This window comes from Apteryx rowi, unplaced genomic scaffold (genome assembly GCF_003343035.1).
Source record: "Apteryx rowi isolate R43461 unplaced genomic scaffold, aptRow1 scaffold_45, whole genome shotgun sequence".
Taxonomy (NCBI): Eukaryota; Metazoa; Chordata; class Aves; order Apterygiformes; family Apterygidae; genus Apteryx; species Apteryx rowi.
Genome location: NW_020450705.1, coordinates 1,248,907 through 1,262,632, shown reverse-complemented (window position 1 = coordinate 1,262,632; position 13,726 = coordinate 1,248,907). Strand labels below are relative to the sequence as shown.

The 13,726-nt window shown below is 40.1% G+C and overlaps 1 protein-coding gene across 2 annotated transcripts in view; it reads right to left on the bottom strand.

Moving 5' to 3' along the window:
• Positions 1 to 13,726, bottom strand: part of KCND3 (potassium voltage-gated channel subfamily D member 3) — a 138,794-nt gene that overhangs the window by 11,129 nt on the left and 113,939 nt on the right. For both annotated transcript variants that reach the window (XM_026077221.1, XM_026077222.1), the window contains exon 3: positions 1,208 to 1,309. In XM_026077221.1, coding sequence (XP_025933006.1) covers positions 1,208 to 1,309 — 102 coding nt within the window. The remainder of the gene's footprint in view (positions 1 to 1,207; positions 1,310 to 13,726) is intronic.

The window sequence follows — 13,726 nt, the reverse complement described above, 5'->3', positions numbered from 1 at the left end:
AAGGCTTTTCAGCTTTGCTTACAAAGGCAAACATTGTCCTGTGCTGAAGTATGCCAGGCAAAACAGCAGGTGTTTGAAGGATTAGGCCCCAAGTAAAGATGCATGAACAAATACTAGGCAGCTCTGGTCGCTCAATTAAACATCCTTCATCTTGCTCTTTGCTCCTCGTGTGCACCCAGCGCTGATTTATTTGAAATGAAATCCATGAAATGTGCTAATACCTGCTCTGGTCTTGATCAGGCTTAACGTAATAACCTCATCTTGTTTTCACTGATTTTGCTGAGCAATCTGACATGCTTAAAACTTTTACGTCTCATGAATAGCTAATATGAGCCTACAGATACCTTTCTGTTAAAAGTGTACCTACCACCAAACTGCCTGAAACAGGAATTATTTTCTTCCCCTGTTGGGTGTGATCAGATGCTCTTACTCTGCCACCAATTAGCAATGAAGAGCTTGTAATAATTCCAGAGGTGCTGCTGCCAGCAATCATATCTCAGGCAATGACTTCTATGTGTTTTCACATTACTTTTCTGTTCCTCAGCATATTTGATTTCAATTGTTGAAACCTCTGGATGTGTATGTGAAAGTACACTTGTGGGCTGTCTCTTGGTGAGAAGCAGAGGAGGGTGCATTCAGTTTGCATGTATGTGTGTACTTTCATACATGACTCATGATGTGTGCGCACAATAATCTCTTAGAAAAGTAGAAATCAGTGAGGTTTTACTGAGCTATTTCTGAACAATATGCTGTTCTTTAATAACCATGGTACGATATATATATTCGAGAGAGACTCTTAAAAATAAACAACATTTGTTAAAAGATTGTAGATATTTATAGGAAGGGCAGACTGTTGGTGGTATACATCAGTAGAGCTCCGATAGTTTCATCACACAGAGGGCTTTGACAGAACTGTGAACCCGATCCATTAATACTGATGAAGGCTGGATCCTCTCCTAGCTCAAGAAGGAGCTCAAGAAAGTTTTTTCCTCCAATCCAGTCTCGCAGCTGGATCCTAGCTATCCCTACATACAGTACATTAGGGCATAATTATAGTGTAACACCATTCAGTGTGTGAGGCTGCCACACTGAATAATGAGCAATTAGGTGACAACAGATTGAGAGAGGGAGGGAGACCAGAAAGAGGACTGGGAATAGGGAAATTTTCAGACTCTCATGTGGAAGGAATTATTTTCTCTGTACTCACCGTCAACTCCAGGGCTTCATTCAGGAGGCCGTTGCGCTTGCTGTGAAGGTAAGCGTTGGAACTACCTGTTTTGGCCACTCGAATCCTTGCAAGTCGGGCTTTCTGTGAAGACAAGCAAGCTGAATTTATACTTTGGCACATCAGGTAATCACTCCTGTGCTGCCTATACCAGGGGAAGGAAATTTATGGTTCTTTTCACACCAGAAAAACCCTGGGGGTGAAATACGAGAGGTAAACAGGCAACACAAGGCTGATGTCAAGAACAGCTAACACAGGTCTGCTTCCAGCTTGTCTATAGGACTCAAATGACTACATATATCTGAAGAACAGTATCTGCCACAATGCGTTAATGCTCTTTCCAGAGATAGGAAATGGGGGGCCCTGCAGGTTTGTTTATCCTTTCATATGTTATTAGTGATTTTGGGGGGGTGAGATGCACAGCAACTAACGGCACTTGACTTAGACATGTTCTTGGCATAGGAGGACTGTAGGAGAAGGAAGACAGTGTGATGTAGCAGCATACACGTGGTCTGCCTGCATGTTGTTCCCATGACCGACCAACCTCTCTAATGTGCTTGACTGTGTATTAATCTGTCTGTCTTTATCTTTCAGCTCTGTGCTCTGAGGCCTGTATTGTCATTTGGTCTGCTTGTGCAGCATCCAGCACAGTGACACCTGGGCCTTAGTGATGCTGTGGATGCTGCTGCAAAGCAAGTGGCTAATAAGAGTCATTCAGAAGGAGATTTGGTACTTTGCTTCACTTACTAGCCAAGTAACATAGATTGTTAATTTAACATTGGAAAATACCGATGAAAAAGTCTACATATATCATTCTGCAGTAAGGGAAGGTACCTTATCTGCTCCTCTGTCATCTGCAGTGGCAGCGGTAGTTTATTAGCTTTGGTATCTGATAATATAAGTCTGTGTTTATCCAAAAGTACGCATCCCTTGACCGACAGGCACAAGTTACGTAGCAACAACACAGAGATTCAACTCAAAAAGAACAAACCACTCTTCTCAAGTATTTATTTATCCCTCACCACCTTGACCCCTAGAAAGACAAATTAAATGATAAAAGATGGTCTTGAATAAGGCAAAGAAGAAAAACGAATAAGACCCTCTTCCCTTTTGATTTTAGTTTTTAACATTCCACTTTGTCTTTTCAAATGCTGCCTGCTTTTCTGTCAAGTGCTGATTTGCCTTTTTCTTTTCTACTGTTAATTTATGACTCAAACACCATTAAAAGTAAATACATGAAATAGCTGTGGCTATTAAAAAATAATTACATTGTGCTGTATTTTAAAATGCATAATCTTTTAAATAACATGGAACTTGTGATTTTCCTTTCTAATTAGAGGTGCTAATGGGTATACGCTGTAGGAAGAGTAAAGCCAAGAGGCAAATATCTGCGGTGGGTCTAGAGAGTATAATAATTCTAGGAGCTCTATTACTGTACATGTGTGAGTGACTCTGGCCCTCAATATTTAACCTCAAGAGCTTCTGCTTAAGCATGCAGTTTCCTGGGCAAAAACATGTGCAGGATACTGTTTTGCAGCTTTACTTAGGAGGCACAGACAGTGACCAGTCTGAAAAATAGGCCCACTTTTGTCACCCTAAACTGGGGACATCCAAAATAGAATTTCTCTTCTATATTTCATTGACTCATTTTAACATTAAGACTTCAATATATGAGCGTGAAATCTCTGATGAAACTTACTCTGTACTGGTCCAAAATATTTCACAGGGCTCTGTGGTGACCCTGTGAAAGGTTCATGAGTTGTATTTGCAAGGCTTAGACTGAGGATGCAAAAAGAAAATTAAATTGGGTCTTCAGTCTTCGGTCTTCCCAAACTGCTGAGTTGTTCTATGCCCTCAATAAAGACTGGCCAAAGACTGGAATCTGGAACAAAAAATTCAAAGACTCCCCTAGGCTGGGGTAGACCCTGCCTTAGCCCCAAACAAAGCAGTTAACATTTCCTAATCTGGACAGATCGCACAGTCCAGACTAAAATTTCTGCCGTTAGAGGTCTGTGACTCTGATGCCAAAGTCAATACTTGGTGAAAAAAGACATAAGAAGTCTCAGTCTGATTCCTTCCCACCTTCAAAATATGATTTGGAGTCTGAGGAACAGCTGTTCCTTGGCAGACACAATGTGAAGTACATCTCTTATGGCCATTAGTGGTTTCCTACAGCAATGGACCCATGCAAAGTTGCCATATGCTCTTAAATGAATATATAGGTGAGAGGGATACCACCCAAACAGTAGCTGCCTATGTTAGCTATTAGACTCTTAGGCTTTTTCAGATGCTCTCCCCATAAATGAATGAGACACCCCACTGGGGACAATCCAGAGAAGTATGCAAAATGGACAGAATGAATTGCTGTCTGCAAGTCCTGTCTGGAACTGTTTTGTGGAATAAAGATGATTTTCAAGCATTCTGGACCCAGAATGTGTATTAAATGTGACAGGACTGATTTTATCATGAGTGAGAGGAAACCACCAGCAAAGCTAAGAAAGGAAGAATGTAAAGTTGTAACCTAGGTACTTTTTCTGCCTTACAGCCTTTCTATACCTAACTGTTGTAATTTATATTACTGTAATTGTGATGGGTTGGCAGCAGTATATGGCTATTGCATGTTGAAGAAGTGTTTGTACGAGTTCTACATGCCCCAAAAAGAGATTAGAAGCCAGGAATTACAGGTAAGAGCCATGTCGCAACCTGTGCTGAGCAAGGTTTTTACTGACACTAGTGGAATTTCTCTGAGGCAAATCTGAAGGTGAGTTAGAGGCAGGGAGCAGAGGGTAAGAGACTGAAAGACAATCCCACATAACTGGGAGATGGAATAGTCCTCTGTTCCTGTTAATTACATTTCCACTAAGTTATTTTATCTCTTTTCAAGATGTACGCCTTTGTGTCTCTGTTCCTCACTTTTCAGAATTAACTTATCTCTTCTATAATCAGGACTGGATATTGGATCCAGTGATGGTCTTTACACTGAGGCTCTGATGGCAACCACAGAAGGCTCTTGCTTCCTTTCTATGACTGACAAAATATCAGCTCTTTGCTGCAGGAAGTACAAGAGTCCCCCAATATGCCCACCTCACATATAGCCGGAAAGGTTTCATTGTCATCTTTGGTTGCTATCCTCATCAGTTCAGTTAATTGTTAAAGTGGATTCAGTCCTAGGCTCTTGTAATGAGCATTATTCCCTTTGCCTCCAGGCTAGCAGGAGATCAAATATTAATAGCTGTACTCCACATGGACTGGAGATGGTTCGTCTCTGAGATCTGTTCTCTTTTCTTCTTTGAAACAGGGCCACTAGCTATCTAAATAATTAAGCCCCATAGCTTTGTAGTTTAGAACAGACATTGTTATTTTAAAAAATGTCAGTGGGGCAGGGTAGGAATTAATCCTATTTTCCTACACAAAAGACTTCTTAGGATAGTCACACCACCCAACTCTGTGTCCTCATCATGATTAAATTTGGTAGCTATCTTGATTAACTTAGCTAGAGAAGTTAATTAAAATTGGTGCCTAAAATTGGTCTGACCCTCCAGACAATTTCCAAAGTTAGACTAGAAACAACTGTAGAAGCCATGGTTCATCTTCTTTTATGCAGAAGTCTGTGTGTAAATGTGTTTTGTTTCGTAAACATAATTACGAAGTGATACAAGCTTTACATAATATTTAGGTACATTTTGTACATTTACTCAGGATGCAAAACTTCAGTCATGCCTGAAAGGAATGAAGGGTTTAAGTGTAGCGAGGCATTCCCCTCTTGACATCTGCAGCCAAGGTTCAGCCCTAGTTTATGTGACTGAGCCAAGAAGGACTGAGGATGTGAAGGGCACCTGGTAGTGAGTTAAGATTCTGGTTACAGAATGAAAGCAGGTAGAAGCTGGTCATTTCAGAGGAATTCTGCATCATCTGTTGGAATCCATCAGTCTGAATTTGGCCAGCCAACAAAGGTGTGCTTTGACAAATCAGGTGAGGAGTAAATTCCAGAAGCAAAAGCTTTCCACTTGGAACAGTCCACACAAGCTTTGAAGGCCTAGTTCTTTGCAGAGAACCCTAAACTATGTACTGTCACGTACTTCAGTGTCAGAAATGTAGAGATTTAGGCTGATAGGGTCTTCCCAGTACTGCCTTTCTTAATACCTGTGGGTATGCTTTTGTGATCTTAGACTTGTATTTATAGGGATCAATACTTCTGGTCTCCAGGACAAAAGACACAGACAAGCGCAGGGCCATGTTTTTCTGGCCATCTGCTGCAAATGTCTTTGGGAGAGGGATACCTGACTTCTGCATCTTATCCCGCAAATGTGACTGACTAAAGGTCATTAGGGCCAGGCCTGAGATCACTGTTACTGAATATAACCCCTGCCCAGATAGTCTAAAAAAGGAAAAGAAAACGGCACACTGTGTCTGCATGTAGAGTGGTAAGAGGAGTTGCTAGGAAACCACAGGATCTCAAAATGCATATGACCTAATCTGGAAGATAATTTATATGATGAAAATAATAATACTAATGACAGCCACTTACAGGTTAGAATGATTAATTTGGCTATCTTAGTGCCCACGTGTTTCTGAGAGCAGGATGGAAGGCAGATCTCAGTAACTTCTGGCTCCTTGCTGCTTTTTAGGGTATAAAGACAGAGAAACTGGAGACTCAGAATAAGCAGAAAGGGCAGTGAAGCCAACTGTACATGGGGAATGCTGAGATGTGGTAACGCAGATGATGTAAGTAGATACCAGCTTCCTGGGTATCTACGTTTCACAAACAAAGGAGAAAAGGAATAGTCAGTTTTCATCTTTTAGCTGCTTTGGAGAAGTGCAAGAAGCAGGAGTTACAGACTAGGAAAAATGCTTACCAGATGGCAGGCCCAGGAAACAGCTAATTATTATTTATTAATGATTTTCATCTAGTTCTTATGGAGATAGTATTCACTCTTGATGTATGTGGTATAATAAACTATTAAGTTACAACTTATGACGTAATTTCATATTTGCCAGACCCCTTCAGATATCCAGATCTTCTGTCCTGTTGAGCAAGGGGATAGACTGGAGTACCTGTATGCCAGGTATTACGTGTACAGGCCCTGTGTCCAATTCTGCTCCCTCTTTGGGCTGGGAGCTGTTATTAACATTATCCTTCCTATCTAATTTTATCTGTTAAAATCACACTAAGAGCATTCTTGGCAGAAAATGCAACTATAGGAGATAATTAACAGATACTTCACTTTTTTATTGCTAAATAATTAGCAGTTTGAATATCAGTAGTGCTATTGGTGATGACTGCAGTGAGTCCAGTGGTGGAATATGTGTACACTCCTGGTCTTTTAATGTTTGCATGTCTGAAATGAAGCTATTTTAAAATATAATCAACAGAATACTTTTGATCTGTTTTTTAGCTGCAAGATACAGTGTCACAACCATTCAATAAGTGCTGGATTTTCTTGAGCTTTAACATTTGTCTGCATATGTTGCTAGTTTGGGTTTGCACTTAAATTCTAGATTGAATTCTAGATGGAAGGAACATGGTTGATTTTTGCATATGGAAAAAGTAACAAATAGATTGCGTTGCAATAGATTGCATGGAGTTTCTGTAGACTTAACAACAGGGCTTAGAGTATGGAATGACAGAAAGTATTTTCTTGTAGTTACGTTCAGCACTTCCTAAAATGATCTTGTCTGTGACACCTTTGACTAATTTCAACATCTAATTCAGAAAGGGATTCAGCAAAGACTTAACTTTGTACATCTTATTGGGACCTCAGTGCACATATGTAACTTGAAAAGGGAAGGGGTCAAATCTTCATCTAGTGGAAAACAGATTAGCTCTCCTGACCTATTGTGGTAATTTTTCCTTGCCAAATGGAAAATAGAAATTTTTTTCTTTTTTTTTTTAAAAAGCATTCAGAAATAATAAAGTGAACAAGGAATTAAATATGCCTACTTTCTGTGGAGTGCTTTCCTCAATATAAGCATGCAACACTGATTGTCTGTCCTGCTTATGACTCTGAGGAGCTCATATGCCATCTTTAACAAAGCTTGGAAACAGGCTGGACTGCCAAATTAGGACTTGGGATTATTACATGCATTTCAACATTGGGTGAAATAGTAGCTGTTTGAAAAGCAAATGGCCCGTATAATAAGTAGTAGTTATTCTTCTGCTAGCCCTGCTTCCAACTGACTATTGCAATAGGCAGGCGGTAAAGTTAAAGCAAAGAGTTGGAAAAGTTAATTTCTGCAGATCATCTTTCTGTCATTCTAACTTTTTCTAAGAAAGAAAGAGTGCACATTTGGACTTCTCCTTCCTCTCAAATCTTTGCATTAAACAGCTTTTGAGCCAAGTTTAAATATTCTACCATTATTGCTTTGGGGGAGATGTTGTAGAGCTGCATATGGAAATTAGACAGTGTAGAACTCATTATATTCCTATATAATTTGATAGAACCACTTACAGTCAGACCTTGATCTTATTTTGGGCCTCTTCATTACTTTCCAGAGATGAAAGATTTCCCTCCACTCCTTTGTGGCTCTCCTTTTAATCTTACCTTACCCTTGGCACCATTAAAGCAACAGAACATCATTTCAAATGCAGTATATCGTTTAATCTTTTCCAACACTGAAGAACATGATGTTCAATCTATTTATAGAACAATGCACAGAATATGGAATTTAATGGATCTTGACTTCTCTGCTAGTCATAGATACCCTGGCTGATTAAACAGAGAACTTTGAAAAAGTGTAATATGCAAAATTTGAACCTGTGAATGCAGGACTGTCAGGAAGCCACTGGAACACTGAGGTCAATCCCCTTCTGTTGCAAACTTCCTTTTGTACGTTTTCATTGTGAACCTGACAAGCTCTGGCTTAAAATTAGTGAAAATTTAGCTGTCACTCATACCAGGCATCTGTTTTACAATCTCATTACTCTTCTGTTTAGATATATTCTTCTGATTTCCAGCCTGCATGTATTTGTTGCCAATTCTACTCATTTGCCATTGTATTGACATTTTCTTTTTACTTAGTTCTCTTTCTGGCATTTGCTCCTTATTCTCTCTACAGCAAAGAACAGAATAAACTTCGTTTTTCCTAGGATTTGACAATTCTCAGTTTATTCCTTTACTTGACATTTCATATTTTCATCCTTTGTAGATGCTGTGCTTATTCCTAATATCTCTTTTTTTTCAGTTATCATCCATCCAGTAAGATAAACAACCCTTAGGGACAGTTTTTCCTTGCTTGAAATAGTTAGTTATACATACTTATTCCATCTTGGCCGAAATTCAAAGCTTCCTGTACACTCAGGTTCCCACACTACTAGTTTAGCTGACTTCCATAACTAGCTCTCCTGATTTCTTCAGTTTGCCTCTTGAAGTAATAATAAAAAAAACATTCTTAACATTGGGGTGGATTTTATAGCTTGGGTCAAAATCAGTTCAGGAAAGCCTGGCAAAAGAGGTTCAGTTCCAATTGTAGTGGGAATCTGGTATAGTTCCTTAGAGTTAGAGATGTGCACAGATGAAAATCTCTGTAATGCTGTTAAGAGACAAATGTTACCAGGAATTGTATCTTTACAGGAGTTTGTAATTTCCCAGGTAAGGATTGCAAAACAAATGTTATTGCAAATATTAGGGCTCTAATATTCTTAGATGTGATAGCCAGCAGATTTCTTCACTAGTCATTGAACCAGTAAGTAGTAAGAAGGATACTACATAAGAGCTGACTATAGAAAATAACTGATCTCTGTCTAGAGATCATTAATTCATTCTGTTAAAACAGGCTTTTGTAAATGCACAGTAACATTCTCCAGGAGTACAAAATGTAAATTAGGGTGTCAGAGTTTGTCCAGAAACTAATACCACTTTTACTTAATGAACAGCTTCTGAAGAAAAGAGCTTTATATTTTCCTGCATTATTAATAGAGAGGTTGCTGTTCCCCATTATTATAAATTTAGGTTCTGTGTTCACTGAAAGCAAATTGTGATGAGTATCTGTCTGCCTGTGACTTATCTGTCTCTCTGTCTGTATTTCTAGATCTCACCTTTACAACCTCTTTCACACAAATCGCACCCCTAATTAATAGCTATAAACCATTCAGGGGATGAAGAAATTAACAGAATTTGATCTAGTGTCACATGCCTACCTATTAGACCTGATACACGAACACTAATTAATGGTGTTGGTTTTATGCAGGCTTGTGATTAGTTACAAAAAATGGAAGCAATCACATCATATAGTGCTAAAGTCTGCTCACACCTTTCATGGAAAGATAGTGAAAACACACAAAAAAATCTTTTTTTATAAAAGTTAAGAAAAGCTAAGCAAATTTGTAAAACATACGTCCTTCGTTCTTCCCAGTGGAATACTTCATCAAAACAAAGCCCAAAGGGAAGAGAGAAGACAGTGGGGCAGTTTCTCTGCCTCCCTGCCTGTTCACTGGCAGTTAGAGCATGCAGCGTCTCAGCATTGCAGGCACCCACAGGCAGCAAGTAGAGCGAGCAGCATTAAGCTTTCCTTGCATGGGTGCAGGCAGCAGTTACTCAGGCCAGGGTAAGGACAGGAGCTATGCTCCATCTCACTTCTCTGTACTTAAACCTTCCAGCATTAACTGAGAGAAGTGTTGCTTGCTGCAGATGAAGACTGTTCAGAAGTCATTAGGTAACAATAAAGTTGTTGTGCAGTGCAATTAGCTATCTTACTTAAGCTGCTCTTAGTTGTTCCTCTTGTTCCTAGGGTCTCTGGGGACAAGTCTCTTGCATGAGACTTCTGAAAAAAAAGATCATCGCAAATCCATCCCATGATCATTTTTGATAAGAAGTGAAGACTCATAGAAGAATGTATGTCATAGCTCATGTCCTTACAGTGACAACCACAGAGCATTGACTACATGCCTTGATTTGGTGACTATCAAGGGAAAAACCTGCCTCACATACTATATTGGGCACTGAAAGTGCTCCCTGATTTGTCAGCAGAAAGCTCCAGAGTTGTCATGGTTACTTGTGTCTCTGGCCCTCGTTTTTGCATTCCAGCATTGTTACGCATTCTTACTGGAATGGCTCCTAGTTGTCCTGACTCAATAGCTAAGGAAGCTATGTTTCATACGTGGACTGAAATGCACTGGCGGCTTCATACTGGGGCTTGTGGACAATGTGTAGAATTGCACTTTATTATTGTATTTGTTTAGAGTTAATGCTGAGTTTGGTCTATATGGTTCCTTACATGGAGAACAGGTGGCTCAAATTACCATCAGACAGTGCTCTGCATTAGTAAACAGAAGAGTTGCCCTGAAAAAGAGAGGAAAAGAGTAACTATTTCTGAAGGAACAATTTGCCTGATGGATTGATTTATTTTTTCTGCCTACAGAGTACTCACAAGCAGAGTGTGATTTTTCCCATATACATTTTTTTGGAAAACTTATCAGGAAGTTTTATGCATGCTCTTGATTCCCTTGCTTGCTCTTGAACAATTCTCTGCCAGTATTTGCTGTTGCTCTGCTTGTTACCAGTGACCGGTCAGGAAAAACACATGCGGTCATTTCTGCGGCTGTGTTTGGTGAGTGAGCAGAAATTGCTAGTGCTAAGGCTCACATATGAATTTAAAATCCTGGATATGAATAATATTAACAAAAGATGGTCTTACTTTATAGCCTTGTACATGTACATGAACTAACTCTGCAAGAAGCCACTGAGCCAGGAAAAGAAGAGGGTTTATCCCAATTTTATGCTTGAGAAAACCTGAGTCAAGGTGAGGGGAAGTAGGAAGGTTGATGTTGCTACAAACATCCTCGCTTGTCAAAACAATGAGGATGGCTGTAGTAGGGATACAAAAGAGGAAGGCAGGCTCCTATTCATGCCCAGAGAGGTCCTGCCTCATGCTGGTTTAGAGCCTGATCTGATGCTGAAGTTATCAGTAGTTATTATTTGATTGGATTTTCATGACCTTCGAATAACAAAGACTTGTTCTGAGTCAGACTTTGCAGACCGTGGCTGCTGGGTGGAGTGGGAGGAGAGAAATAATGAGATTCCAAGACTTTTCAAATTGGGCTGTATAAGACATCTGGGAGTATGTTAGCAGTGAAATTTTGCAATGGCCCTGGAGAGATCTGCTGGTAGACTATGGAGTTTTCCCATCTCTCTGACATATGTGATTAGAGGACTCAGAGAGACCTGAATTGCCATCCCAGCACCACATGTACCAGGGACAAATCTTGCTCTTTGGCTGTTAATCGCTGTCATGGTACAAATTAGTAACAGCAATAAGCTTTATAACCACTTCCACCCACTTTAAGCTATGCTTTTCCTGACCCAATGGATATATCCATATCCTTGAATCTAGACATAACCATGTATTCCAGCTGGTGCAGGGGTGTTGCTGAGCTGTATTCTGTACTTAGATTGAGAACTGCATGGAATCTAAACTGCACCCAGCCTACTCAATTCTGCGTTATATAGGCACAATGGTGAAATAACTAGTTAATAATGATAATGGAAAGGAATCTGATTACTAGAACCCAGTTCCAAAGTAGTAGAAGGCTTCCCAACGTTTTTGGCTGAGCATTTTGCATGCAGGTCTCCTTGACAAGGCGGTTTCAGATTATGTTTGTTTAGACATCTGGGATGGAGCAAGCAACATCAGCCATTACAAATCCTACCAACTGTGCTACATAATGAGCCATCTGGACAGAGCCTGCCACATGCAGCTTGGACTTCCAACAGGTGGGGAAAGGGGAGACCCTCTTGCTGAGATGACCAAGGGACAGCCCCGAGGATGGATTAGTCAGGTTCTTACGCATCACAGACTATTATCCGGTTGTGACTGAGAATATGAAAGGTCCTCAAGGCATGCAATAAATGTAGAGCGGCTTCTGGATATGCGTGGAAATTATTTTAATTGGGCATTGGGCCACTATTGACAACCAGCTCAATATTTTACATATATAGGTTTGCTTTGGAGACTGAACCTATAAGCTGTAGCTCTCTGATTTTGATCCTTCCTTTCAGAAGATGGTTGGAGACATCTAGTTGTCTTATGCAATTTGGGACCCAGAGAATATGAACTAGCTGAACTGGTTAAAAATGGCATTTGCTTTCCTGGATAATACAACACAAAAAGAGGAAGGATTTCTGGTTTGTTTATTTTTTCCCCTGAACTGTTTTAGGGAATGTGACAAACAGCAAACAGGAAAAAGAGAAGGAAAAGAAAAGAGGTACCTACCCCCGCAAAACTGAAATCTTTTTTTTTTCCCCTCTTCAAAAACCAGCAGCTTTTTTCCTTGTCAAATTGTTAAATATCAACAACAACAAAAACATATTCCACACAGACTTATTGTGGTTGAAAAAAACCACGTTTTTTAAATGTCAGCCAGCTCCAGTTTTAACCTTATTGTTTCTCTCTCTCCTTAAGTTCCCAACCCCATCCCCTGCTGGGAACTGAGTCATGTTCTGTTGCTGAGCTCTCCGTAGACAGCTCACAGCTTTGCTAGAGTAGCTTTTTCTGGCCATTCTGTTCCACATTCTAAAGTTCACTAACCCACCTCCAGAATTTGGGGTGTCAGCTGAAAAACAGAACATTTCAAAGCTGACTCCCCTGCTTTGTAGCAAATCAATTATTATAATGGCCTCGTTATTGACAGGTGTGTGGGCAGTCTTTCTCATGGGTAAGATGATGCCATAAATCTAGTATTAAGCATTCTCTTCATCCCCATCTTGCCTTTTCATTGACTCCTCTGACTGCAGTCCTATTTCCTGTGCCTCTGTGGATGACGGCTGGACTGGAACAGGCTGTTTCTAACATGCCTCTTATGGAACAATCAGAAAGACATTTGTGTTCTTACTCTTCCTGCCTTGGCTTAAGCCCCTTTTAAGCATCTCCATAGTTACCTCTTCATCTGTCTGCAGAGTCATAGCTGCCTGTGTGCAACCATCTCATGAGTAGTTCTTCCTGTCTGCAGTAACCTTCCTCTATCTATTTCCTCTCATTGATGTCCATCTGAAAAGATACCGCTTCTCTCTTGCTCCTTCATTCCTTTCTCCTGCTCTTATTGGTTCTGTGATTGAATGCTTTAATTCCTCCATCAGGCAATGTGTCCACTCCTCTGCTTCACCTAGTTTATACCATATACTCTTTGATAGCCTGTGATCTTCAGTCCTGTAAAGCATCTTGTGTTAGTTTTATGTAAGAGCTGCTCTGCAAAATGAATTTTTCCTGTGTAGTCCTTTCCTTGCCTGAATTTGGGTGTTTGGTTCTTTGCTGGAAACTCTCACTTACTAGCAGAATCTTCTCCTCCAACTCTCTTCATCAGCTCTGCACCACTAAAGGGACTATAGTTGTCTTTTCTGAAGCATTATTCCAGTAATAAAAAGACCAACAGAACAAATGAACTTTGTTGCCCTTCATGAAATCTTTCCAGCTGAGGTACCTGAATTGGTTATTTTTAAAGCTGGACAATCTAAGTAGTACAAAGACAAGTGTCAGTGTATCAGGGAGATTAAGGACAAAGAAAGCATC